The following is a 27277-nucleotide window of genomic DNA, read 5'->3' on the forward strand; positions in this document are numbered from 1 at the left end:
CCCCGTCTCATTTGTTTGATCGGGTTCTTTTTATCTACTTTTAGGACTTGTGTGAAAATCTGATGATGTTTTAGGTCATATTTATGCAGAAAATTCTAAAGGGTTCACAAACTTTCAAGCACCACTGTACAAACATTTGTGCAATAATATTGGCTATGTCGTGTACCTGTCCAAGTTCCATTTCCTTTGATAAGTCCCATCTTATCAACTCACCTCACTGGTGGCGTCAGCCTTGCAACGGGCACACAGCCAGTTTTCTAGCTCCGTCTCATCTCCAGACACACCATAGCAGCCTGAAAAGGAAGAAAACCCCAGACATGTTCTCGTCTATCTCTAAAAGGTCAGACTGTCTCTGATTACAGCTTTAATCATTAATCACATCCAGTATTTGGGCGGTAGCTTAACAGAATAGAATGTCTGTAGGAATATATTATATAGATACGCAGTAAGTTAAGCCTGAGTGCAACCATACTGCCAGCATTTCTCATAGGAAGAAGCGGAATGGCTGAATATTTTGTTGAATGACATTCAAAAAAATGTATTTTGGCATGTCACGATTGATGGCCAGCCATGCACTGTTGCTAAACAGATGCTATGGTTGAAAATTAAATACATTATTTCTATCTAATTCAACATCTGCCATGTTTAATGGAAACCAAATATATCATTGGGTTGTTCAATCAGCTAGGTAAAAATAAACTCAATATCTAATTTTAATACTGCTGAAAATGATGTTCTTCAGCAAACCGTTAAAACCTTTAATGTCTTTTTAGGTCCTTAAGGTCCTTATTCAATAACTGTTCCAATAGTCATTTATCCATATACAGCCCTACTCTTCTGATATACAAGTTTCACTAGTAGTCAGAAAACAGCTGCAGGTTATGATATGGAGGAAAGCATTAACCTTTGGGAATTAGACATCTTAGCACTAGCTGATTATTACTTTGTTTTTATTATTTTACCCAGATGTATAATACACATCAGTCCATTTTAATCAGAGAGCCTTACTAGTGTGCACACGGACGCAGCACTGGGAGCAGCTGACCAGTCGGCTGGTTCCGTCCTCTGCTTGTCGTGGATTGGATAGCTGTCCCTCCCCACTCTCACTAGTCTTGTTGGTGTGGGTATTGAAACACACCTCAGGGATGAGCGGTTTGGACCACTGTCTGCCCTGACGAAAGCTCACCAGGGTCCCGCTGGAGCTGCCACTGCTTGACTCCGACTTGTGACATTTTTTTCCCCCCGTGTTGTTCAAAAGAAAGAGAAGAGGAGAGGGCTGAATTTTAACTTCTAACAACATTACAAATGACTAAGGCTGCAAAAAAAAGATTATTTTCATCTAATTTCATCATTCATCAATCTATTGATTATTTTTTTCAATTAATCATAGTCTATGGAATATTAAAAATCTCAGATGTCCATCAAATGTTCCCAGAGCCCAAAGTGATTTCTTCAAACTGTTAACCTAGTCAGACCAGCAGCCAAAATCCACCGAAAAGTACTAATTTTATGTTGCAACTAGTTTCTCTTATATGAATGGGAGAAAGGCAAGTAAAACTTGGCATTTGTGAAGTTGAAACCAGTGTATGTTTGGCATTTTTACTTGATTATAGACTGATTGACTTGACTAATAACGATTACCAAATGTCTTTGTGCATGCTCAATAATCCAGGTAAGAATATCAAAGAAAGTTGAATCAGTTCATCTGGATATAACGTCTTTGACAGATCCCTTTCATCACTCATCTAAGTGACCTCTTCTGTCTAAACTGACTGCAGGTATCCCCAACCTTAAACAATATAGTGGCATAACGACCGAAACCAACGGCCAATTTCATATGCAAATATGGGTGTGACCATTAACTAGAGTTTCAATGGACGTGTGTACTAGTCACACAGGATTTCATGTTTGCAATCACAGCATTGTAAGATGGCAAAAACTTTACTCTTAGCCACCCAGTTTAGGGATGGTCGTTCCCTCTTCACATAGATGGCCTCTTTGACTCCCCGTTCAAACCAGCGTTCCACCCTGTCAAGGATGTGCACATCCTCATCCTTTAAAGAATGGCCACTGGCTTGTAGATGGGTGTAGACAGCGGAGTCTTGGCCTGACGCGTTAGGGCCCAGACATACCAAACTGACATCAGAGAACTAGCGGCGACGAAGGCCGACTGTTGCGTCGCCTCATGTCGCCTGCGTCTGAGCCAAAACGTAGCACTTGAACACACCACAAAGACTACAGCCAATGGCCAACTAGCATGTATGTTCTGTGCCTGTGTGGGAGAAAATAATTCTCCATACCAGCAGGTGGCAGTAGTCTGTATATTCATCATTCAAAATGTGAAACCGGAAGACCCAGGACTGCGGATATACAAATCGTAAACAAAGCAGCGTTTGCTTACCATTTTCACTCAACTCTTGCTCACTACAGACAGTGTTGTAATATAGCTACTTCTAATTGAGAATACATCTGATAAAAAGTTGCAAATGGCTCTGGCATTGTCAGCCTGCGGTCTTTTGGTTGTGAAAGAAGAAAGGAAGAGGAGGAGGTGAAAAATAAAGAGAAATCGCACTAAATGGGTGAAATCATGGATACTACAGCAACAGGTTCAAGGGGCTTTCCCAAACCTGTGTTGAGAGCTGGAGATAAATGAAACCTCCGATTTTAAAAATTTAGCTCGGCTCTTTCCTGCTCAGTTCCAACATGTTGCTTCAATTAACTTTAAATAAACTTTCTAGTAGCTTATAAATATTAGCTTCTTGAAATGTTCAGGTGAGATGAAGGTGAAAAATGAGATGAGCCTTCTGTGTGGCCTCTTGACTTCGTTTGCTTGCTTTCGTAACTTCCATTTCTCTTCTCATGCACTGATTCGCTATGACCAGCCAATCAGAGTGATCTCTCTCACTGATGGGCTCTGCCGCTGATTCAATATGCTGAATCGACCGAAAAGCTGCCGACAGGGGTCTGACTAGTGCCAACAGTGCGGGACACACCACAAAAAGTAGGGCCACAGACGCTCACCGACAGCCCGACATTGGTCGAGGGCCGTCGGTCTGGTGTGCCATCCTCTTGGCCAGTGTCTGTTTAGTTTCCCCAATGTACAAGTCACTATTTCCGTGGCACGACACAGGAGGTTGATGTGAAAAATGAAAGGTTAGTCTTCTTAGACTGTGAACTTGTAATTGGTGATTAGGGACATTTGATTGTTGATGTTTACCATAAACCAACATATACTGATCAGTACTTAAGGTTTGACTCTCATCATCCACTGGAGCACAAACTAGGAGTCATCAAGACACTGTACCACTGAGCTGACAATGTCCCCACTGACACAGCGGCCATGGAAGGGGAGAAATCTCACATTAAAGAGGCCCTGGTTAAATGTAGTTATCCTAACTGGGCATTTATCAAAACCAGGAAGACGCCCAAACAGTGCACCAGCCAATCGAAGAGAAGAGAAGGACAACAGCTGCCTAAGCGTAGACCAGTGGTGATTCTGTATGCGGCGGGAGTGTCGGAAAAGTTAAAGAGGAGTATTTTCCAAACAGTGTGTCTCAATTGCTTTCAAACCCCAAAAATTGGTCGACCCCAAGGATCGGGTCCCCCAGCACAAAGAGAGCAATATAGTGTACGTGGTTAAGTGCCAGGAGGATTGCCGTTACTTATACAGTGGGGAAACTAAACAGACGCTGGCCAAGAGAATGGCACAACACAGTTAATATGTCAGGCCAGGACTCTGCAGTCTACACCCATCTATAGGCCAGTGGCCACTCTTTCAAGGATGAGGATGTGCACATCCTTGATAGGGAGGAATGCTGGTTTGAACAGGGAGTCAAAGAGGCCATCTAAGGGGGGTGTCCGGGTAGCACAGCAGTCTATTCCATTGCCTACCAACACAGGGATCGCCAGTTCGAATCCCCGTGTTACCTCCGGCTTGGTTGGGCGTCCCTACAGACACAACTGGCAGTTTCTGTGGGTGGGAAGCCGGATGTGGGTATGGGTCCTGGTCGCCGTACTAGCGCCACCTCTGGTCGGTCGGGCCGCCTGTTCGAGGGGGGTGGGGGCTGGGGAAAATAGCATGATCCTCCCACACGGTAGGTCCCCCTTGCAAAACTCCTCACTGTCAGGTGAAAAGAAGCAGCTGGCAACTCCACATGTATCAGAGGAGGCATGTGGTAGTCTGCAGCCCGCCCCAGTTTGGCAGAGGGGATGAAGCAGCGACTGGGATGGCTTGGAAGAGTGGGGTAATTGGCCGGATACAATTGGGGAGAAAAGGGGGGGAAACCCAACCCAACCCTAAAAAAAAAACAAAAAAAACAAGAGGCCATCTATGAAGAGGGAATGACCATCCCTGAACTGTAATTTGGCTTGGAAAGAAGCTGTGGCTGGTTTACTTTTTCATCTGCAGCCACCTTGGCTAATACAGCTAAACAGTTAATTTCGTAGGCTTTAGGCCTGTAAGAATATCTATTACTATCTAATGCTTTCACATTTATGTAAATTGGCCAGCAATGGAAAACAACGGCAAATTGCAATTCATTTATTTAACAGCCAGGCTTCAATTACCCTATCAAACCATAAATTCAAAGTCAACATAAACAAGAAAAATCTATTAAAAAGTTAACATATTTACATGACGGATTTTAGAGCAACAGCGCAATAAATTCTAGAAATTGCTGTCGGGATGCGTGAGACGTGAATAAATGTTCAAGTTAATGGACCTATGCAGATATTCATAGATAGAAGTTACATCACTGCATCCCGTCTAAAAAATTGGAAACTTTGAGTGGCCGGATGGAGTGGCGGTCTATTCCGTTGCCTACCAACATGGTGATCACCAGTTCGAATCCCTGTGTTACCTCTGGCTTGGTCAGGTGTCCCTACAGACACAATTGGTATGTCTGTGAGTGGGGAGCCGGATGTGGGTATGTTTCCTGGTCACTACACTAGCGCCTCCCCTGGTCGGTCGGGCGCCTGTTTGGGGTGGGTAGCATGATCCTCCCACATGCTACGTCCCCCTGGCGAAACTCCTTTCTGTCAGGTGAAAAGAAGTAGCTGGCGACTCCACGTGTATCAGAGGAGGCATGTGGTAGTCTGCAGCCCTCCCCGGATTAGCAAAGGGATTGGAGCAGCGACCGGGATGGCCCGGAAGAGTGGGGTAATTGGCCAAGTACAATTGGGGAGAAAAATGGGGGGGGTCCACAAAAAAAAATGCCCATGATGATGCTTATCTACCGACAAAAGTGCCTACGATGGGCATGTGAGCATCAGTACTGGACCACGGAGCAATGGAAGAGGGTGGCCTGGTCTGATGAATCACATTTTCTTTTACATCATGTGGAAGGCCGGGTGCATGTGCATCATTTACCTGGGGGAAGAGATTGCACCAGGATGCACTACGGGAAGAAGGCAAGCTGGCAGAGGCAGAGTGATGCTCTGGGCAATGTTCTGTTGGGAAAGCTCTTGTCCTGGCATTCATGATACTTTGACATGTACCACCTACTTAAACATTGTTGCAGACCAAGTACACCCCTTTATGGCAACCGTATTCCCTGATGGCAGTGGCCTCAGGTGGTTTTAATGTTTTGGCTGATCGGTGTGTGCATTTTTTTTTAAAAATAAAAATGCAATTACTCTATGTGTTGAATGAATATTGACGTCCAAATCGAATACTCATGCCCATCCCTGGTTTGTATGCAGGTTTTCATCTCAACTCAAATTTAACCAGCTGATTTCACCAATCGACGGGTTGAAAGTGAAATTATTTAAATCAGCTGGCGTGATTTTGGGTTAGACACATGGCCTTCCATGGCACATGATTTGAGGACCAATAACAGCCATCAAAAGGGGCGAAACAGATACGGGAAACTGAGGAACCACATTAAATAAATAGCTTGGTAAAATACAATTAACAGATATTAAGTCTTAGTCAGTGACATTCAATTAGCAAGAAAACACTAAATAATCCAAAAACAGGGTTAGGCAATCCTGTGGTTCCCCACCTGGTGGTATGTGTGGAAGACCAGGCAGATGGAGCAGTAGGGGGCCTGCTGGCCCATGTGTCGGTTGTATTCCATCTCTGCCTGGGGGTTGAAGGGCCGACACTGCCACAATTGGGTAAGGGGCTTGGCCCACTCCTCCTTCTCTTCCAATTCAAACTCTGCCTCCACACATGTGTCTGCAGACAGGGTGGAGGGATGAAAAGGTAGAGAAGGAGGGGTGGGGGATAGAATTGAAATGGGAAGAGGAACAATTTAAAAAGGTGGGGTGTTGGATAGGATTAGGAGGAGCAGGCAAGGAATTTTTTGGAATGGTTATGATTATGTCCTATATTTTTACTGTATTTTGTTGTTTTATCTTGACTATGTGCATTATTTTATCCTGTTGTGTAAGGCACATTGTAACGTTCAGAAAGGTGTGATGTAAATAAAGTTTATAATTATTATTATGAGAGCAAATAATCATAAAATAAATACAAGGTTAAAATAGGAATGTAGAACAAGACCTGACATGAATCAAACAGCCCATGTTAAACCCAACATTTAGTGGCAACACTATTAAAGCACTTAAACTAAAGAGTAGAAACTTTCAAGTAAAATATTTCTCCAACATACCCTCATCACTGGTGACCTCTCTGATCAGAGGGTGGTGGCGAGGAAGCTTTCGGAGCTGCATCTGCTGCTCTTGCTCATTTGTCACAGATGTGCAGCAAAACTGCTCTCCTGACCCCTGGTGGACCAAGAAATGTTTAGCAAGAAGGCTACACCAGGAACATGTACCGTACTACAAGTAAGAAACAACATCTACTGTTATAAATCCTCCCACAGTGAGGCATACTGGCAGCTCTGTACTGGTTTAGATGCATTTCTTGATAAGCATTAGGCTCAACTGCCCCTTTGGGAGGTCATAAGTAGCTAATCGCAACTTACGTGATGATTTTGATTAATGACGTTCATCTCAAGATGGATTGCTTCCCTTATAGGACTTGTGTCTTGCAAGACGACAATACCACTATCCACAAGAGGCAAGTGGTTACTCTGTGATTTGAACAGCACGATAAAGTTTGAGAATTTGTGGAAGATTCTGGAATGGTGTATGAGAAACTGTGGTGTGGAATTGTCAGAAAGGTCTTCACCTAAGACCGTTTCGTTAGCAGTGACTAATCAGGACAGAGAGCTCTAGAAGGTTAATATAAGGAAGTCATGCAAGAAATGCACCAGTACAGAGCCGCCTACACTGTGGAACTGTGGCTTTAGCCTGAATTTAAAATTAATTTGAATACCCTTCATAATACATTTTTACATAGAGAGAGCTTTTCAAGGTACTCAAAGACACTTCATGTAAAATTTCAAAGATTTCTAAAGGATTTCAAAACAAGAATGTGATCAGAAGAACAGGAGGACAATGGGTAAAGAAGCAAGAATTGAGTTTTGTTTGCAGAAGTTACAGAAATACCAGTTAATTTGCCTCAATTTGATCAGGACAAATAAGGAAAATGCAGTTAATGAGCCATGCTTGCAAGTGAAACAAAAACAAAAACTGCACAAATCCAAAGAATCCTCCAATCGCTAGATGTTTGGCTGATGGCAGTCAACATGCAGCCTCTGATGGGGTCTGTTCTAACAATGTCTCTGGTATATATGTAACACAAGCAATTTCCGTAAGAAATAATGCTACACCCTAAGAAAACAAAAAAAATAAAATAAAATAAAATTAAAAAAAAAAACCAAAAAAAAAAAAAAAAAACCTTACCTTCTGCTTATTGTTATTTTGGGTTGCCACCTCTGTATTTTCAACCTCAGTCTTGATTGGAGAAGACTGGCTATTGGCCTCAGCTTTTGACCTCTGACCCTCTTCTTGAGCCTCGACTGGTATGGACACTTTTAGGGGCCATTCCTTCTGCTCTTCCTGCTGCTGCTTTCCAGGACTGGGTACTTTGATCTGGTTCTGCTCTACTTTGGTAAGAATATTATTGGACTCTGGCTCTGGCCCAGTGCTCTCATGGTTTGATACCTGGGGCTGTATCCATGTGTGTGTCAGAGCATTGGTCTTCGGCTGGAGATAGCGAGGTTGGTGCTCTCTGGCATAGCTATGCACCTGGAGCTGTGTGTGAGGCTGCTGTATCTGCTGCTTCTCCAGAGAGTAGCTTTGCACCTGAAGGGCATCTTTTGGGCTCAGAGTCTTATGAAAGAGCAGGCTGGCTACCCCCATTTTGCGGGTAGGCTGGACTATGGCTTCAGGCCAAGTGGGTGTCATTGTTGAAAGATGCCCATTTCTGTGCTGGGACTGGGACAAGATGGCAGGCGCACGGGTCTTGGCGTAATGAGGAGGACGGCTTGTGTTACTGTTGCCTTGAATGAAGCTTTTGTGGAAGGGATCCATCAACATTAGTTTGGTTGGTGTGACAACTAACTTTGGTGGTCCTGGAAATAAAATCAGACAGTGTTATTTTTGGAAACTGATTGAGAAAAATATCACACGAAAATGCTGAAGTTACATTCCATTCATTTTAATGTTCATACACCAACAAATTTTGAATAACAATTACATGTTTAGGAAACTTCTGGTGGCGTGATGAGTAAGTAGTTAGAAGATTTTAGATTTTCCAATTTTTAAATAATTCCGATAAAACAATGGCGCTTTTGTAGCTACGTTGCCCATTTTGTTCAGTTGGGAAAAAATCGTTTTGGCAGTGTTTTTTTTACTACTGCGTCTTTTTGAGTACTACACTATAACTACACACTATGCTTACTACACGTGTTAAGGGTGCTAACACGATGGCTAACTCCACCGCCTCGGGCAATGCTGTTTGTTCCCAGTGCTATTGTATCACTTCGAGATCAAATAAAATCTGAGTTAACATGACTATTTGATCAAATAAAATCTGAGTTAACATCACGGAAAGAGGACATCTGTGCTTCCCTCCATCATTATCCAAACCGCTTATCCTGCTCTCAAGGTCATGGGATGCTGGAGCCTATCCCAGCAGTCATTGGGTGATAAGCGGGGAGACACTCTGGACTTCCGTGGACGCTAAAATAGACATTTTGGCAATGTCTCTCAGGTCCGAAATTGCATCCATACAGACAGAACAGCATGGTGACTTAGTGTCAGTCAGATTCGATGCTGGGGCTCTGTCTAGCCACATGACAGAATTGGAAATGGGAGCAAATCATTGGTCGGATAAGACTACATCCCTGAAGCGCAAGCTACAAAGTCTCACTAAACAGGTGGCTTTCCTATCTGATAAGTGTGAAGATTTAGAGGGGAGGTCACACAGGAACAATTTGAGAATTATTGGTCTATGTGAAGGCATGGAGGGACCACGTCCAACTAACTTCATTGCTGGCCTGTTCAAAAATGCTTTGCAACAAGAAGAAAGACCACTGCATGACAAGAGCACACTGTTCACTGCTGCCGTGTCCCCAAGCTGGAGAGAGGCCACGTCCCTTCACTGTTCGTGTACACTATTTTAGTGTTAAGGAGGACATCATGCAACGTGCAAGACAAGTGGGTCCACTTCTCTACAATGGCCAAAGATTCCCAGACTACACCGCTGCTGTTGCTAAGAAGAGAGTGGCATTCGACCAGGCCAAGAAACTGGGGTAAAATGTGGCCTGCTTTTCCCTGCACGATTTAGGATTACACACATTGTCAACCAGTTCAACACCGTGTTCAACACTCCCAAAGAAGCAATATCATTTACACTAGAACGACCGGGATTTCACTCCTATCTAAAACAACCATGGGCGGTCAACATGACAGCCGGTTTTTAAACTCTATATTCCGTCAAGATAAATACCCAGTTGAGATATTAATGCATTGTACATGTTAGTATGTCTGTTAGGAAATGACTGACACCAGAATTAACATTTTATCAACTATAATACTATTTTTAAACAATTTAAACTTCAGAGAGACATGGTAAAACTTGAACAGCAAAATCGAAAAAGTGAAAATATTACCTGAAAAACAAAACGGAAAACACTTATTGTTACAGGCCTATAAAATGTGAAATGTAAAAAAGAACTGAAAATACACTCACTGGCCACTTTATTAGGTACACCTTGCTAGTACCAGGTTGGACCCCCCTTTGCCTTCAGAACTGCCTTAATCCTTCGTGGCATAGATTCAACAAGGTACTGGAAACATTCCTCAGAGAGTTTGGTCCATATTGACATGATAGCATCACGCAGTTGCTGCAGATTTGTCGGCTGCACATCCATGATGCGAATCTCCCGGTCCACCACATCTCAAAGGTGCTCTATTGGATTGAGATCTGGTGACTGTGGAGGCCATGAGTACAGTGAACTCATTGTCATGTTCAAGAAACCAGTCTGAGATGATTCGAGCTTTATGACATGGCGTGTTATCCTGCTGGAAGTAGCCATCAAAAGATGGGAACACTGTGGTCATAAAGGGATGGACATGGTCAGCAACAATACTCAGGTAGGCTGTGGCGTTGACACGATGCTCAATTGGTACTAAGGGGCCCAAAGTGTGCCTAGAAAATATCCCCCACACCATTACACCACCACCACCAGCCTGAACCGTTGATACAAGGCAGGATGGATCCATGCTTTCATGTTGTTGACGCCAAATTCTGACCCTACCATCCGAATGTCGCAGCAGAAATCGAGACTCATCAGACCAGGCAACGTTTTTCCAATCTTCTGTTGTCCAATTTTGTTGAGCCTGTGCGAATTGTAGCCTCAGTTTCCTGTTCTTAGCTGACAGGAGTGGCACCCGGTGTGGTCTTCTGCTGCTGTAGCCCATCTGCCTCAAGGTTCGACATGTTGTGCATTCAGAGATGCTCTTCTGCATACCTCGGTTGTAATGAGTGGTTATTCGAGTTACTGATGCCTTTCTATCAGCTCGAACCAGTCTGGCCATTCTCCTCTGACCTCTGGCATCAACAAGGCATTTTCGCCCACAGAACTGCCGCTCACTGGATATTTTCTCTTTTTCGGACCATTCTCTGTAAACCCTAGAGATGGTTGTGCGTGAAAATCCCAGTAGATCAGCAGTTTCTGAAATACTCAGACCAGCCCGTCTGGCACCAACAACCATGCCACGTTCAAAGTCACTTAAATCACCTTTCTTCCCCATTCTGATGCTCGGTTTGAACTGCAGCAGATCGTCTTGACCATGTCTACATGCCTAAATGCATTGAGTTGCTGCCATGTGATTGGCTGATTAGAAATTTGCGTTAACGAGCAGTTGGAAAGGTGTGCCTAATAAAGTGGCCGGTGAGTGTAAATATTCAAACAGTCCCAAACAATGACCAGAACTTAAAAACTACTAGAACGGCCATGGGTGGTCATTTTGACCGCCATGGTTTTTTAAACTGTATATTCTGTCAAGATAAATGCCCAGTTGAGATATTAATGCATTACATATGTTAGTATGTCTGTTAAGAAACGACTGACACCAAAATTAACATTTTAACAACTGTAATACTATTTTTTAATCAATTTAAAATCACCACTGTCCAACACCTGTAAATACTGCAACGCAGCGGTGATAGTCATGGTGTGTCTGAAACGGTGTCTATAACCAGACATGTTGGCAATAATCAAAAATCAAGTTAAGACTATTACTCTGCACCGGAGAACACTAGTTTGTTTCTAGGACAGAACAATGAACTTCGCGAAGGAAATTATGTGACCAACATGTCATAAATAGCACAAATTACACGCAGCCATTTTGACCACTCATGGTCATTTTAGTAGGTAGCTCTTATCATAACTTTTTCTTGTGCAATTGACCTAAATCTAATTTTAATGCAAATATATGCAAATTTAGGAAGATTCAGGGAGCGGCAGGTTTGTATCTTTTTTTCTTCACAAAGTTATAGTCCAGTTATAATTTCCCCAGACCAGACTGGATTTGTCAAAAACAGGCACTTTTTTTTAATCTTCGCTATCATTTTAACATTTTTTATTCAAGCCTTCTCAGACCCCAGAGGCGGTGGTATCATTTGATGCAGAAAAGGCTTTCGACTGAGTGGAGTGGGACTACACTTTTCTTTTTTTTACTTTGCGAAAATTTGGTTTCGGTGATAATTTTATATACTGGGTCAGATTATTGTACTCGTCCCCAAAGGCCTCAATACGTACAAATGATATACTCTCTTCCTCTTTCCAGTTACGCAGAGGAACTCAGCGGGGATGGCAATAGAACCTCTGGCCATAGACCTGCGTAGCGACCACAACATCCGTGGTATTCATAGAGACCAGGAACATAAGGTATCACTTTTTGCTGAGGACCTGTTGGTTTTTGTATCCGACCCCTTAATCTGCATCCCTAAGATCTTGACATCATTGAAGGATTTTGGAATTTTTTTCCGCATACAAAATCAACTAACATAAAAGTGAACTAATCCCAAGTAACACCGCGGCAGATAAATGTCCACTTAGCTCCCTTCTATTCAAGATTTCACCCAACAAATTTACTTATCTTGGCACTGTCGTAACACGGAGATATAATGATCTTTTTAAAGTGGTGGGTAACTGAGTGTGTGAGTGTGGGGGGGGGTTGTAATTGTGGGTCCATTCTTCGACTGATGTGTTTGAAAATTTAAAATAAACCTTGTTTAGGAAAAAAGTTTAAACCTATTTCAGGCAAACTCAAACAAGAAACTGTTCAGTTAACACATAAATGATCATACCCTTATTTCTTCTGCATTCTGGTGATGCAGTACGTGGAGGCATTAGGCTTAACCTTGGCCGCTTTCCATACTGCTTTTCTTCTTCCTCTTCATCCTTAGGCACTACCTCTTGAGGCACCTCTAGACATACTCTGTGTCTCTTGGTCTCTATCCTCTGTTTAGGGCTGTGGGTTTAAACAGAAAGAGGGAGTGAATTGGTAGCAGTAAGTAAGGGCTTACCAAGACCAGAATGTTTTTTAAATTCTTTTACACAAATATACTGAAGAAAACTTGGGAGTGCAGAAAGCTAACAGAGCACCCCAACTACACTGAAGAATGTTGTCATCCTACTGAACATAAATTTTCTCAACATCTTCTATTAAGACATGCACATAAGACTCTTTCTCAGTATATACGGCCAACCTCTTTCTTTCTCCCTCTTCCACACATCTCTCCTGTGATTCAAGGTAGACGCTGCTATCATTAAATCCCTCCCTCAGGAACTCTTTAGCCTCGGGGGTAGGTTGTGAGTGGTTGATGGGTGCTGTGTCTCGCCCTGCCAGCCACTGTTCATAACGTTCAGGCTGGAATTTCTTCACAAACACGTCCATGGAAATTTTTACCATGTCTTTACGGCATGAACACTGAAAGAAATGCACAACTGTCTAAGAAAATGAGGCAAATCCCCTCCCCCAAAAAACTGATCCAGTGTAGCTACAAAGTCAAATTCAGATTTAATACTTCACATACATTTACTGTAGTACTGTGGAAAGATATGTGTAAGTTTATCTGAGCATATTATTGAAATAGAATTTGACTTATTTATGAAACGGAACCTCGACTAGACAAATTAAAACATGGAGGATTTTTTTTTTGCACTCTTAAGTATGTGTTTTGCCTCACCAAAACTGCTTGCTTGCCATACTCAATCCACCGCTGAGTGGCAAAATTGGTGGACTCTGCACAGTTGAAACCGTGGTTAAAACCAGCATGATAGGCATAGGGGAAGGTCACCATGAACTGTCCTGCCTCCTGGGTAATCTTTAAAATAAATAAATAAATTTGAAAAAATAAAAAATTAGTGAAAGGTGACATTCAGGTTATCTTGCTCCCGGGGCAAAGCGGTGCCAAGCGCAACACAAGTTTCTTTGGGCTTGCAGGAGACTGGAACGTAAATGGCGAAAATCAAAATTGTTTTTTACTTATCTTGGCATGAGTGTTTATTGAAATGCAAGCGTGCTTTATCTGCTGCAAAAATAGCGCATCTCTCTCACTTAATCAATATTAATAAAAAAGAAGCTTAACATGGCTTGATGACGAAACAGTCATCTTTGATTGATGTTTTGACACATTAACCCTCTACTGCACACTTTGATGGTACACGATAAAAATTATTCCACATCATTTCTTGGTTCATCTTATTGATAAAACTAATTTCCTTAAAGCCCCCCCAGCCCCAACCCAAAATAATTTTTCGTTGTATGACAATGGTGTCTTTGCCCCTTTATTAGTGGATTGTACTACAGCTGTTAGCAGGGACACATGCACTGAAAGCCAGCCTCGTGCCACTGAACATTTGTTCAAGCTCCAAACTGCTCGAACTCTGCCTGTAGCCGCGCATCGAGTGTCTTTTCCAGCTTTGCTCCCCCGCGACCCACTGCAGTGATCCAGCCTAGCTGGAGCCTTCCCGGTTCACTTCTAAAAGCAGTTCTTCTGTGCTGTGACACAGACGTGTACATTACACTTTTTGCACATCACTTTGGATGTTCTTGTGCACCCAGGAACCCTACATCTTCCCTTCTTGTCACACAATATTTGCCAGTGTGGTATTGTCAAAGTGGACATCCTGGTTAGGGATGGGAGCCATGGACCCCTGCTTCCTCCTCCCCTTATCGCACAATGTTGCCCTGAGGCAATGAAAAAATATAACTGAATTTCTGAACGTGCAAAATAAACTTCATAAACCTTACACGACTTCTCTACACCTTCACACACACCCACACACACACTTTTTATTTAGAGTTGGTGTCACATTAAATAAGTTTACTAAAGCAAATAATCTTACCTTCTAACATCATGTACTACTGTGACCATGTGTTAGAAAAGCCAAGTCCCACCTTCAAATAATGCCTGATAGTGATCCCACACCTTATTGGACTGTTCTTTGATACTTTTTTGACCATTCAGGTTGGTTGCAACCATTTTAAGAAACGTACTGGACATGGGACTTAAGAAAACTTTCCATTGCTTAAGGACAACGCTGTGCAATAGAGGGTTAAGCTTTTTCACATTAAGTATAATGCCCCGTCATAAATGGTTCTTTCCCACTACTTGACAAATTCGCCATTATAATACCAATCCGCCAAGGTGCAAGTGCACCTGACTTTTAAAGAGAATGGGAGATGACACTGATTAGTTTATTTCATGTTATGCCCAAAACACACCTATGATTAATTAAGAGACAAAGTACAACCCCTTTGACCCATGTGCCTTACTTTGCGCTCAGATTATCCGCCGTTAAAAAAGCAAAAGCGGATTTGGACATGCCCTAAATGCCTTTGCGACATATGCTTTGGACAGTGTGCTTAAGAATGTTAAAAGATAGCCCTCAGTTTTTTTGTCTAATGGGAGTAGAAGTTTAGACTTGGGAGGCATTAAGTCTGTTGTTCGCAATAGAAAGACAAAGTCCAAACAACAAACATAAGTAACGCATACCTTTTCAAATGGAATGCCATATTTCTTTAATATGGAGGGAGAGATGAGAGTCATTTTATGCCTCAGGAAAGCCTCACAATTTTGGGCACTGCCAGGAAAGAAACCTGGAACAAGAAGGTGTGCAAAGGTTTTGAAATTTCAAGGATAAATAGCAGGTCGTTTATGATGAAAAATGGCAAATCCACAGACAAATCACACAAATCAACTGGACTCCTACCCTTAGCCAAACGTTCCATTCTCTTTCCGTGCTCTGGAGGAACACAGTACCTGGAAAGATATTACTAATTACATGCCGAATTTGTACATTAACTCAATTTGTCATGGAAAATTGCTGGATGACCTTTGAAACTATGCATTTCCTCTGCAACTTTTGATACTGATCATAACATTCAACATTACAGAAAGTTGAATCAGTTCATCTGGACACAACGATTATTGAGAGAAACGATTCATCGTTCGTCTAAGTGACTTCTTCGGTCTCAATGACTGCAGGCATCCCCAACCCTTATAAACAATACCCCCCCCCCCCCAGTTCAGGAATGGTCGTTCCCTCTTCACATAAATGCCGTCTTTGACTCCCCCGTTCAAACCAAACCCCAAAACATGCTGAGTGCCAGAAATTGGTCTACCCCAAGGATCGGGTCCCCTGGCACAAACAGAGCAATATAGTGTCTTGATGCATGCTCAATAATCCAGGTAAGAAAATCAAAGAAGGTTGAATCAGTTCATCTGGATACAACATTTATTGACAGATACAGTTCATCACTCAACTAAGTGACATCTTCAGTCTAGACTGACTGCAGGTATCCCCACCCCTTATAAATAATACAGTACAACACAGTTGCATAACAACCCAAACCAACGACCAGTTTCATATGCATATATGGGTGTGACCATTAACTAGAGTTTCAATGGCCATGGGTCCATTGTATAACAAAAGAGATGGTGATCGACTTCAGGAGAGCCAGCAGGAACCATCATATGCCGCTGACCATTGATGGCGCCCCTGTGGAGAGGGTCAGTAAGATCAAGTTCCTGGGAGTGCACCTGGCGGACGACCTGACCTCTACCATTAACATCTTGGCCATCGTTAAAAAGGCCCAAAAGTGGCTCCATCCCCTCCGGAGACTTAAACCTCCCCATTCCAGCCCTCACCACCTTCTACAAGGGCACCATTGAAAGTATTCTCACCTATGGTCTCATTTCCTGGTTCGGTAACTGCAAAGCGACCGAACAACACCAGCTGAACAGGATAGTGAAGACAGATAGCAAGATAATTTGTGCCCCTCTCCCCTTCCTTCTCATAACCTGTTTTCCCCCCTGCTGTCTGGGAAGAGGTACGGGAGCATCTGTGCTAAATCCAGCAGAATGCTAAATAGCTTCTACTCACAAGCAGTCAGGATCATTAACAAACTGTGTCCCCCCCCGCGGTCATGCCCATCCACCTACCCTCTAACCCCCCCACCACCACCACCACCCAATCAGTGCTGGTCACTCGTTAACAGACACCGGCTGTCAACATTTAAACTGAAATGGCACTTGAATGGACTGTGTTGAACTTGAATGGACTGTGTTGTTAATTGTTTGTGCTTTTGTTCTGTTCTCTCTGTTTTTATGTTTTTAGTGGCATTGTTTTTTGGGAATTTTTAAATATATATTCTTTATCTTTTCTGTTGCACTGCTGTAGGCTGGGAGAAACAGTGTCGGTACTTGATCTACTAGCCCTACCGGATGTGCTCGGGGTCCTGCGACTACAGATGAAATCACTACTTCATGCATTATGATTGGGTAGGGGCTTGGGTAGGGGCTATTTCAGTTTAGGAACAGCGGGAAACAGTAGATTGACGTTAGACGCAGCTTGGGCCTTCGGCCCTCGCGCGCCTTTTTTTTGGGGGGGGGGGGGGGGTCCTGAGCCTGTGGCCTCGCTCCTTAGATGCAGCTCAGGCCTTCGGCCCTTGTACCTTTACTAACCAACTCTACGTCAACGTGGATTGTAAAAAAACACACAGCTAAATAACTATAAAGCTAGTGTTAAACAATGCTAGCTAGCAACATAATCTGTGACATCATATGTAGTCGAAGGACCCCCCCCCCCCCCCCCAGTCCATATTGTACCGGAGCAGAAATGGAACCCACACCGGTATTTCATTTTTATTATGTGCACAGGTACATGATGAAATGATAATACGCTAAATTTTGAAAACCTATTTAGAGGATTAGGGAATGTTGCAATCGCAGCATTGTAAGATGGCGACTGACGCATAACGACAGAAACAAATGACCAGTTTCATATGCAAATATGGGTATGACCATTAACGCGAGTTTGAATGGCAACATGTACAATTCACAGAGGATTTGGGAATGTTTGCAATCACAGCTTTGTAAGATGGTGACAGATGTACTCTTAGCCCCCCCGGTTCAGGAATGGTTATTCCCTCTTATTAGAGAGCAATATAGTGTACACTGTTAAGTACCAGGAGGATTGCCATGACTTGTACATCTGGGAAACCAAACAAACGCCATCCAAGAGGATGGCACAACACAGAAGAGCTAACACGTCAGGCCAGGACTCCGCAGTCTACCCCCATCTATAAGTCCAGAGGCCACTCTTTCAGGGATGAGGATGTGCACATCCTTAATAGGGAGGAACGCTGGTTTGAACGGGGAGTCAAAGAGGCCATTTATGTGAAGAGGGAACAACCACCCCTGAAATGTGTTGGGGGGGGGCGCTAAGAGTGCATCTGTTGCCATCTTATAATGCTGTGATTGCAACCATTCCCAAATCCTTTGTGAATAGTGCACATTGCCATTGAAACTCTAGTGACGCTCACGGATATTTGCATACGAAACCGATCATTTTCGGTCGTTATGCCCCTGTATTGTTTATAAGGGTGGGGATACCTGCAGTCAGTGGAGACGGAAGAAGTCACTTAGATGAGTGATGAAATGTTTCTCTCTCAATAAATGTTGTGTCCAGATGAATTAATCAACATTCTTTGATTGTCTTACATGGATTATTGAGCATGCAAAAAGACAACATTCAACATCGTTTTGGCAGATCCATATGTACTGATTAAGGGGGGGATACACAGGACAAAACTGCAATATTCAGCAAAGCTGCTGTGCCCACTACATTTTAAAAATTGGGATGCCATGGAAGCATGTTAAAAACAATTGCCCAGATTGTGTATTTACCAGGACTTCGGTTCTCCAAAGTGCAAGTAGTTGATGCTGTAAAGGTCCATGTCTTCAGTGTGCCAAGCAAACGTGGTCTTCCACATGCCAAAGTACAAGTAGGGTGTATTTACACCCTCAATGGTGATGCCACTTTCACATTCCACAGTGTCCAGAATAGTATCCAGGTGACAAATATTCCAATCTTTCACATCCTACAGGAATGAAATAATAAACTAAGCCAAAAGATGTAAGGCAGTTAAAGTGCCTACCCAATGGTTGGTTTTAGTGAAACCCCTCCTCTGTAAATTTTCAAATAATATATCAATTGCCTATTTTCTGTTCTTGAGTGTTGACATCAGAGGGTAAGTTCCCTTATGTTCACCATACATCTACGACGAACGTAAGTGAATCTAAGCATCCTTTAGGAAGGAAAATATTCACTGCTTGGCAGCCAAACAATACACATTTCGGAGACACTGGCTCTTCGACTGGACAGTCCAGTTATCAAATGATTTCTCCGGTTCAAGTCAAAGTAGTCACTAGCTAATTATCGTGTACTATTTTTCCAAACAAATGATGCATAAGTTGCTCAAATGAAGCAAAGAATCTTTGAAGCAGTTTTTGTTTTCACACAAACAAGGCACAATGGATGGAAATCGTAAAAAACACAATTACACTGTGAATAGCCTATACGAGTGTATTCAAGGCATGTGGTGTTTAAGAATATTGTGGCAGAAATTGGAACCGTTGTTTCCTCTATAATGATTTATTTTCTTTTATAAAAGTGGTGGTTGTTGGCAATATTTGGATTTGGTTCTAGGTTTTAGAAGTCTTAAGAAGTCCTTAGTTAATAAATATCTGTAACTTGAGCGCAGAAATTATATTGTATAGATAATTAACACACACAAATGAGCAGGCACTCCATACAACTGCCCGACTCAAGTACCCCCTCCACACACACAAACTCACAAATCTCACATGACAAGGACCAGCTGTTTCTTGGTTGTGCTCCATGAACAATATGTCGAAAACTCAGCAAACATGCAATTCTGGGCTAAAACTTAGCCCATGATTATGAAGACAAAACCATATCACACGCTGCCAATATCCACTACAGAATATACACACATCCCAGTAGTAGTTGTGAAAACTTACAGGGTCATAGAGAGTTCCATTGACATCTGCCCCATAGATGGGAGGGTTAAATGTCACATTCTTCCAGTACTTCCTCTCTAACTCTTCAAAGTCATCATAGTGAGGGCTGCAAAACCTTTAAAAGATGAACACTCAAAGTAAAGATAAGAAGAACCAATGAATTATCAGAATTAGCTCAAAAATGGGGTTGCAATTACATAACCAATTTCAATATTTTAGATCACTCAAGAGATGAAGAGATTCAATTTTTTTCATTTCTCACTTGTCACTGTTGGCAATCTTGCGGAACTCCTTGACGGTCATAGCTTTTTTCTGGATGTTGTACTGTGTGAACAGACCTGACTGGCCCGTCACCACCTGCTGAATTGGTGCTGGTATCACCAGATCATCTATATCGTCATAGGAACGCCTGGGCTTCCATTCCTTTGGTGGAACGATCTTAAGAGAATAATGTACAGTAAATTATCATGCATTCAGTTTAATAAGGTTTGGCAAATCCATGGTCATCTGGTGTATTCCAGAAGCAGAAGCTCTTCTATTTAACAAATTGATTCATCTACAAAACTCTAGACAAATCCTTCATAACGTAAATTCAAAATTTTCGTGATATTAGGCTATACAAATAAAATTGAGACTGAGTTTTTTCCCAGCAGTTATTGAATACATAGGATCAACAGTTTAACAAGGTGCTAAGTGTATGATTCTGGCTTTCCTGACGTATAATGACCATAAATAGTTATGAAGTGTAATAATATAAATAAAGTGTAATAATAGCAGTTGCTGAACAGTACCAAGTGGCACAAAGTAAACGAATTTGGCCCCCTATTTCCCCATTCCAAAAATACAACAGATGGACTGGCCAATTGAATTTCCTTGTTCGTCACCATGCCCCCCCAAATGACTTTCCCCCACTTACAAGTCTGTGCTGCAAATTATGCAGCAAACAACCTCTATGGCGGCTGTTCAATAAATGGAAGATGCTAATAAACGTACTGCGTGTCAGCTACCCTTCTATTTGAATTTGGTTATCTTTGATTTGTTGCGCTTCACAGCACTAAACAATGGAGGTCAGGATTGAAGCAGAATTTACCATAGCACCTTTAAAAGGATCAGGAATAAAAACATTTAAAAGAGGACATTTTAGAGTCCTCCATAAAAGAAGACTCAAAGGTATCATATCAATGCTCACTTTTGCCAAGCCTGCTTTGTGTGCTCCTTGGGACTCCATGTAAGCAATGTAACAGGTGAAATTCTTGAACTCCTCAACAGTAGGGTAAAAGGTCATGATCCCCTTGGAGCTGGGGTTTTGGGCACCCAAGTCTGACGCCATCCCACACCTCAATGGCTGCCCCTATAATATAAATAAAGGAGAATTGCGTTTGTAGGGGTTGAATGACATTCTTATTATTTCTGCCAGTTTACATGACTGTTTTTTAATTCTTACTAGACACCAACTGTTTGATGAGAAAAAGGACTTTTTAAAATTCATGTTGTTGATGGGTACTCACCAAACAGATCCGTCAATCCAGTTATAATACATGATATGAAATGCAAAAATCTAGATCTCATAATTTACAAATATATAGACAGACAGACAAGCAGACAGACAGATAGATAGATAGAAAGCCCCTTTGCTCTGATATGGTTTTAGACAAGCATCCCAATGATGCTTTAATCAATTATTTCCCGCATGTATATATATCATAGCCTTTAAAGCTGTATTATGCATCTTCTGACTGACAGATGGCAGACGGTAATGCTAGAGAGATCCCAAAACAAACACTAACAGTTAGGCCGCTCTCCACCCCTCCTTTCCTGTCTACGATGGCTGAGGTGTAGCAAACAAGATGCTCGTGATCAAATTTTTTCAGCTGGATGGTGCTCATAGTGGACTACCCAGTGACACCGATGTTGCTCCATTTCCTCTGGATGTGCAAGTATGCAGTTGTTTGCTAATATGTTAGACTAAGAACTTGCTAACTTCAAATATTTCTATGTTTGGATGGAGTGTGTATGCATGAATCATGCTCTGTGCCTGCAGTTCATTGCTTCGTAACAGAGTAGACAAAGGAGAATGAAACCAAGTCAGCTGAGTTGTACAGTACAGGGTCGTATGCCACAAAGGGATCTTTTGAGGTAGATGACTTCTCTCATCCTGAAGCACAAATGGTTTGGGTGATTTTTCACGATGACAATTGCAAGACTTGGCACAAGATATAATATGCCACAATACAGACTGGCCCAGCAGCAGTGACCGTCACTGCTCTCAATATAGGAGTAGTGCCACTAGCTACTGACGAGACCAAGTTAAAAAAGTATGCAAACCGCAGGTACTCACTAGGGGTGTGTCAGTGTACATGTGCACACGTTTACACGGAAATAAAACCATAACCGTCAAATAAAAATCCCTAACCGATAAACGTAAAGGTTTTTGTTTATTTTGTTTTTTATATAATGCGTGATAATGTCATCATTCTTTGCTGCGTGACAAGTGCAAGTGCGATTGAAGCATGGGATGGCGGCTAGTAAAAATCTACGGAGCCCCATGTGGGAGTTTGGATTAGAAAGCTTCTCAGCGGGATCTAATCGCACCGAAGGGCTTCGCGGAAGCGGTAAGCTCCCCCCCCAAAAAAGGGCAAGTTTCTAACGCATACTCACCCAGAGATATTCGATCTTTTGTAGATGGTGTAGCCTAGTTGTGTCATACGACATCGGCGACCTTAACAGCGGTGAATCTATGGAATGAGGCTACAGCGACATCTAGCGGTATAGCACCGACATACTTTCAAAATTCACAGAAATCCTGAAACGTGTACATGTTTAAACGGCAAACATTGCACCGTGTAAACGTGTACAGATTTTAGTACACGTTCACATCCCTAGTACTCACATGCCCCAGATAGCAGCTTCTATGCATAATAATCTTAATGTAAAAAAAAAGAAGAAAAAAGTTGAACAGATGTTTTACAGTGTGAAGTTGAGTGTTCTTGTTCACTACTGCTATGCTGATAATAAACTTCCGTGCTTTTCACTTAACAAGATACCAAGAACAGCTTCAAGCAAAAGGGGGCAACTTAGGGATGGCAACTTGATGTCATCTGAAATTCTCAAAACCTCTCAAAAGATTTTTAAACTGCTAGTTGGTGAAAAATTTCTCACTTTAAGGGTATGGGCCATATGGGCTGCATTAATTTAATTACTGTAATCTAATTGTAACAGTATGTTTTTGTGAACACTTGTATATATAGTGTGGTTATATGTTTACTGTTGTTATCTTTGAGCACACCAAAACAAATTCCAAATCAACTGTAAAGCTGATACAGAAATAAATTATTGAATCTTGAATCTCTTGAAAAAGACTGGCTTTTCAAAGGAAAATTCAAGAAACTATTATGTAATTTATAGTCAACATTATACCATTTATGCATGTGTCTGATAACCAAATTATCAACACCGATTAACAGCTGAAAAAGTGAGTTTAGAATTTCATGCCCCTGTAGACTGTAGATTGACTGTTGAATCTCAGTGAGATCAAAACTGTTGGCAATCCCTTCGCATTACAGGCAGTTATTTCACTCACTGTTAATATCAATGTGGTGGGATTGGAGGAGGCAGTTGCTCTGACAATTGGTGGAGCTGCGCTGGGGGAGCGCAAGGACTCATGGGACTGTTAATGTTCGAGTTGGGATTGTTTTTGATTGTATTATATTTTTGCGTGTTCCGGTGTTCTGTTCATGTTGGGATGTGTTGTTGTTTGGGGGTTCGACTCAGACTGGGTAGGGGACCGTTACTGACTGACTGACCTCAGGAGTGTGACTTAGACTGATGTCGCCAGTTTGGACATCGAATGGGAAATCGTTGTTGTTGACTGTTCTGCCGGTGTGTTAAAAGAGCACCCCCAGGATCACGCAGTGTATGGGGCACGGGAGTTGTGATTAAAAAGAGACCTCTGCCTCTCAACTCATTGTTCCAGGCCAGCTCGCCACAATATCTTGCTTAATGCAGCTTTAAGTATAGAACATTTCTGTGAATAATTCTGTGAATTGGGGGTGGCGTGGCTCAGGAGGTAGAGCAGGTCATCTAGTAATCGGAAGGTCATCGGTTCTATCCCTGGCTCCTGCGGAGAGCGGGTCAAGGTGTCAACACACTGAACCCTTAACTGCTCCTGATGAGCAGGTTGGCACCTTGGATGGCAGCCTCCGCTACGTGTGCGTGAATGTGAGGCATACACTGTAAAGAACTTAAAGTGGTCGGTAGACTATAAAAGCGCTATATAAATGCAGTACATTGACTTTTTATTTACCATCATATCAAACAGCTACAACAAAGTCCAGAACTGGTCTACAATCCATCCATCCATTATCTTAACCGCTTATCCCGCTCTCAGGGTCGCAGGGATGCTGGAACCTATTCCAGCAGTCATTGGGCAGCCGGTGGGGAGACACCCTGGACAGGCCGCCAGGCCATCACAGGGCTCTCACACACACATACACACACATATTCACTCCTAGGGACAATTTAGTACGGCCAATTCACCTGACTTACATGTCTTTGGACTGTGGGAGGAAACCGGAGCCCCTGGAGGAAACCCACGCAGACAAGGGAGAGAACATGCAAACTCCACACAGAGGACGACCTGGGATGACCCACCAAAGTTGGACTACCCCGGGGCTCGAACCCAGGACCTTCTTGCTGTGAGGCGACCGCGCCAACCACTGGCACAATGGTCTACAATATTGGCAAGTATTTGTAGTTACAGTTAAACTTCACAAACGTAATTCTGTTTTGCATCGCATGAGCAAACGTCTTTAATACAAAATAAGTATTAACCTAGCACACAAATGTCATAAACGTAATGATTTTGTTTGACCTGCGTTGTGTAGGTTAATGAGTTATAATTACATCTCTGAATTTCAGTGGAGGCATAGTATTTTGGATGGGCCCATCCTGTTGCATCAGTTTATACAATGATCAAGTTAAACCATTTTTTATCCCAGGCTCCTGGGATAAAAAAAAAAGTATAACTTGAACATTGCTCGATGATAACGCGAAGGTAAATATTTTTGTCTGTACGCAACGCGTGAATTTAGCGGAAAAGAACATAGCGGCAATCCTTTCCAGTTGGTCGAGTGCTGCGTCTCTTTAATTCTTTAGCTGGCAAACGTTAGCCTGGCATCATGCTAAGTGGCTAACCTCGGCAAATGTGACACCAATGGCAGCTAACGTAACATTAGCTTAGCCTGCTTGCATGGTGTCTATTCTCCGTATAAATGTCACAATCGTTGAGTGCAGCGTACATGACCACACAAAATAAAGTATCAAGTGAAAGTGTATAATCCTGTTTTGTCCCATTAAATAATATGGACACAGGGACGTTGTTAATCCGCGCACCGTTATGCTTACTTAGCCTGTAATGGACACTGAGTATTTCCTGGGCTGCTGATTTGAATGAGTAAAACTGAAAAGCGCCGCTGAAACTTTAATAACTGACCTAACGCTCATAGTATTAACAAGTTGAACAAATAACAATCGATAAAGGATATTTGACATGTTTAAGTTATATTTGTCATTCCAAACAGAACCACGAGTTAACTATTTTTAACTATATTCCATGTATGTTTCAGCAAATACAACCTAACTCCTACGTCCATGTTCTAATGCGGCTAGTGCCGCTAGCAGACAGATCAACATCGTTAGCTTAGCTGTTAAGCTGTTAGCTTAGCTGTTAAGCTAACATTTCGATGAACACAAACGCGAAGGCCATTAGCCTTAGTACAAGAATGTCATGAACGCACTCACCAACTCCACCAAACTGATTCAGCAGTCGTGCCTTAAGACACCGATGTCCTGATATCGAAAGGAAAGTAACTGGAGTTTGGAAAGGAACAAGACACATTTATAACTACTGTCTGTGATCGGTTCGCTACAATTTAATGCCACTTCTGCACATGCGCACGCCCCTTGGCTTTTGTTTATCACAAGACGCATGGCACACGCTTGACCAATCAGAGAGCGACTTTGTAGACAGACGACGTACGTGAGGTGCGATTATTTTTTAATCTTTTTTTCCACATATATAAAGATGAGACTGATTTTATTTCGACTTCCATCCATCCATTATCCAAACCGCTTATCCTGCTCTCAAGGTCGAGGGGATGCTGGAGCCTATCCCAGCAGTCATTGGGCTGCAGGGGAGGAGACACCCTGGACACGCCGCCAGGCCATCATGGGGCCGACGCTTGTTCCCTGTTTTTCAGGGGTCGCCAAAGTGGGGTTTTATAGTTTCCATCCTGTGAGGGCACAGCGCCAGTGGTGGTCGTTGTTAACGCGGGCCTCGACCGATCCGGTATCAATCCGCATGCTGATTTGGCAAAATTTTACGAAGGATGCCCTTCCCGTGTATCAAGGTATTATTGGTGCAAAACAACTGAGAACCTGTGACAGTGGAATTGTAGTTGTAGAAAATAGTTACACATGCATATCAGTAAATTTGAAGTCACAGAGAAAAAGTTGTAAACTTGTAGAATTTTTTTCTCTCCCACAAACAACACGTTACACCTTCTCAAAATTTTTAATTGCAGGTGCACAAATCCTATTCTACAAATCACAAATTAAGAAACTCATACGCTCACATTTTTGCTACAGTTGCTGCAGTGAATATGGTGCAAAACACATTCACACACCCGTATCAAACAATGTGAAGTCATGGACAAAATTTGCACATCCGCAAATCAGTATGTGAATTCGTGCAATGAGAGTTGAATACCTGTAGAATATTTTCTCACACATACTTTTTTTTTCTTGGATATTTTTCTAGCACAAAAACAAGTTATTAACTAAAACTGCTTGAATCTACTGCTACAAGTCACAAATGCTGTTTTTTCGCTCACAAATTACAAGTTCCACGCACTCCGACTTTTGCACATTACATTAATTTAGCCGATGCTTTTATCCAAAGCGATTTACAATAAGTGCATTTAACGTAGGAAATCAGGAGAACTACTAGTCATCAGAGGTCATAAGTGCATCTAAACAAGCATCTAGGAGCAAAACCAGTGCTAAAGTAAAAGTGCAAGAAAGATTTTTTTTTAAATGAGTGAATACAATAAGTGCTAAGAACAAGTGACAGGGTAGTAGTTCTTAAAGAGGTGAGTTTTCAACCTGTGCCGAAAGATGGGCAGCGACTCCGCTGTCCTGACATCAGTGGGGAGTTCATTCCACCACTGTGGGGCCAGGACAGAAAAGAGCCGTGACCGGGTCAATCGGCAGCAAGGGCCTCTGAGCGACGGGGCAACCAGGCGTCCTGAGGCAGCAGAGCGAAGTGTTCGGGCGGGGGTGTAGGGCTTGACCATGGCCTGGAGATAGGAAGGAGCTGTTCTTTTCACTGCCCTGTAGGCTAGCACCAGAGTCTTAAACTGGATGCGAGAAGCTACTGGGAGCCAGTGTAGGGACATGAGAAGGGGAGTTGTGTGGGAGACATTAGGGCGGTTGAACACCAGACGAGCTGCAGCTTTCTGAACAAGCTCCAGAGGTCTGATGGCCGATGCCGGGGCACCAGCAAGGAGGGAGTTGCCGTAGTCC

At 42.6% G+C, this 27277-nt stretch overlaps 1 protein-coding gene across 1 annotated transcript in view; it reads right to left on the reverse strand.

The window, feature by feature from the left end:
• The window catches only part of kdm4ab (lysine (K)-specific demethylase 4A, genome duplicate b), a 40540-nt gene extending 14910 nt beyond the window's left edge, over positions 1 to 25630 (reverse strand). Inside the window, exons 1-15 of the mRNA XM_056293075.1 lie at positions 25496 to 25630; positions 20886 to 21047; positions 19959 to 20134; positions 19697 to 19811; positions 18560 to 18753; positions 15582 to 15631; positions 15365 to 15468; positions 13553 to 13690; positions 13073 to 13293; positions 12671 to 12834; positions 7753 to 8423; positions 6615 to 6729; positions 6003 to 6178; positions 1009 to 1222; positions 214 to 293 (exon numbers count right to left, since the gene is read on the reverse strand). Coding sequence (XP_056149050.1) covers positions 214 to 293; positions 1009 to 1222; positions 6003 to 6178; positions 6615 to 6729; positions 7753 to 8423; positions 12671 to 12834; positions 13073 to 13293; positions 13553 to 13690; positions 15365 to 15468; positions 15582 to 15631; positions 18560 to 18753; positions 19697 to 19811; positions 19959 to 20134; positions 20886 to 21026 — 2559 coding nt within the window. The 5' untranslated portion in view covers positions 21027 to 21047; positions 25496 to 25630. The remainder of the gene's footprint in view (positions 1 to 213; positions 294 to 1008; positions 1223 to 6002; positions 6179 to 6614; positions 6730 to 7752; positions 8424 to 12670; positions 12835 to 13072; positions 13294 to 13552; positions 13691 to 15364; positions 15469 to 15581; positions 15632 to 18559; positions 18754 to 19696; positions 19812 to 19958; positions 20135 to 20885; positions 21048 to 25495) is intronic.
• Positions 25631 to 27277: the final 1647 nt, after the last annotated feature.

The sequence above is a fragment of the Lampris incognitus genome, chromosome 14 (assembly GCF_029633865.1).
Source record: "Lampris incognitus isolate fLamInc1 chromosome 14, fLamInc1.hap2, whole genome shotgun sequence".
Taxonomy (NCBI): Eukaryota; Metazoa; Chordata; class Actinopteri; order Lampriformes; family Lampridae; genus Lampris; species Lampris incognitus.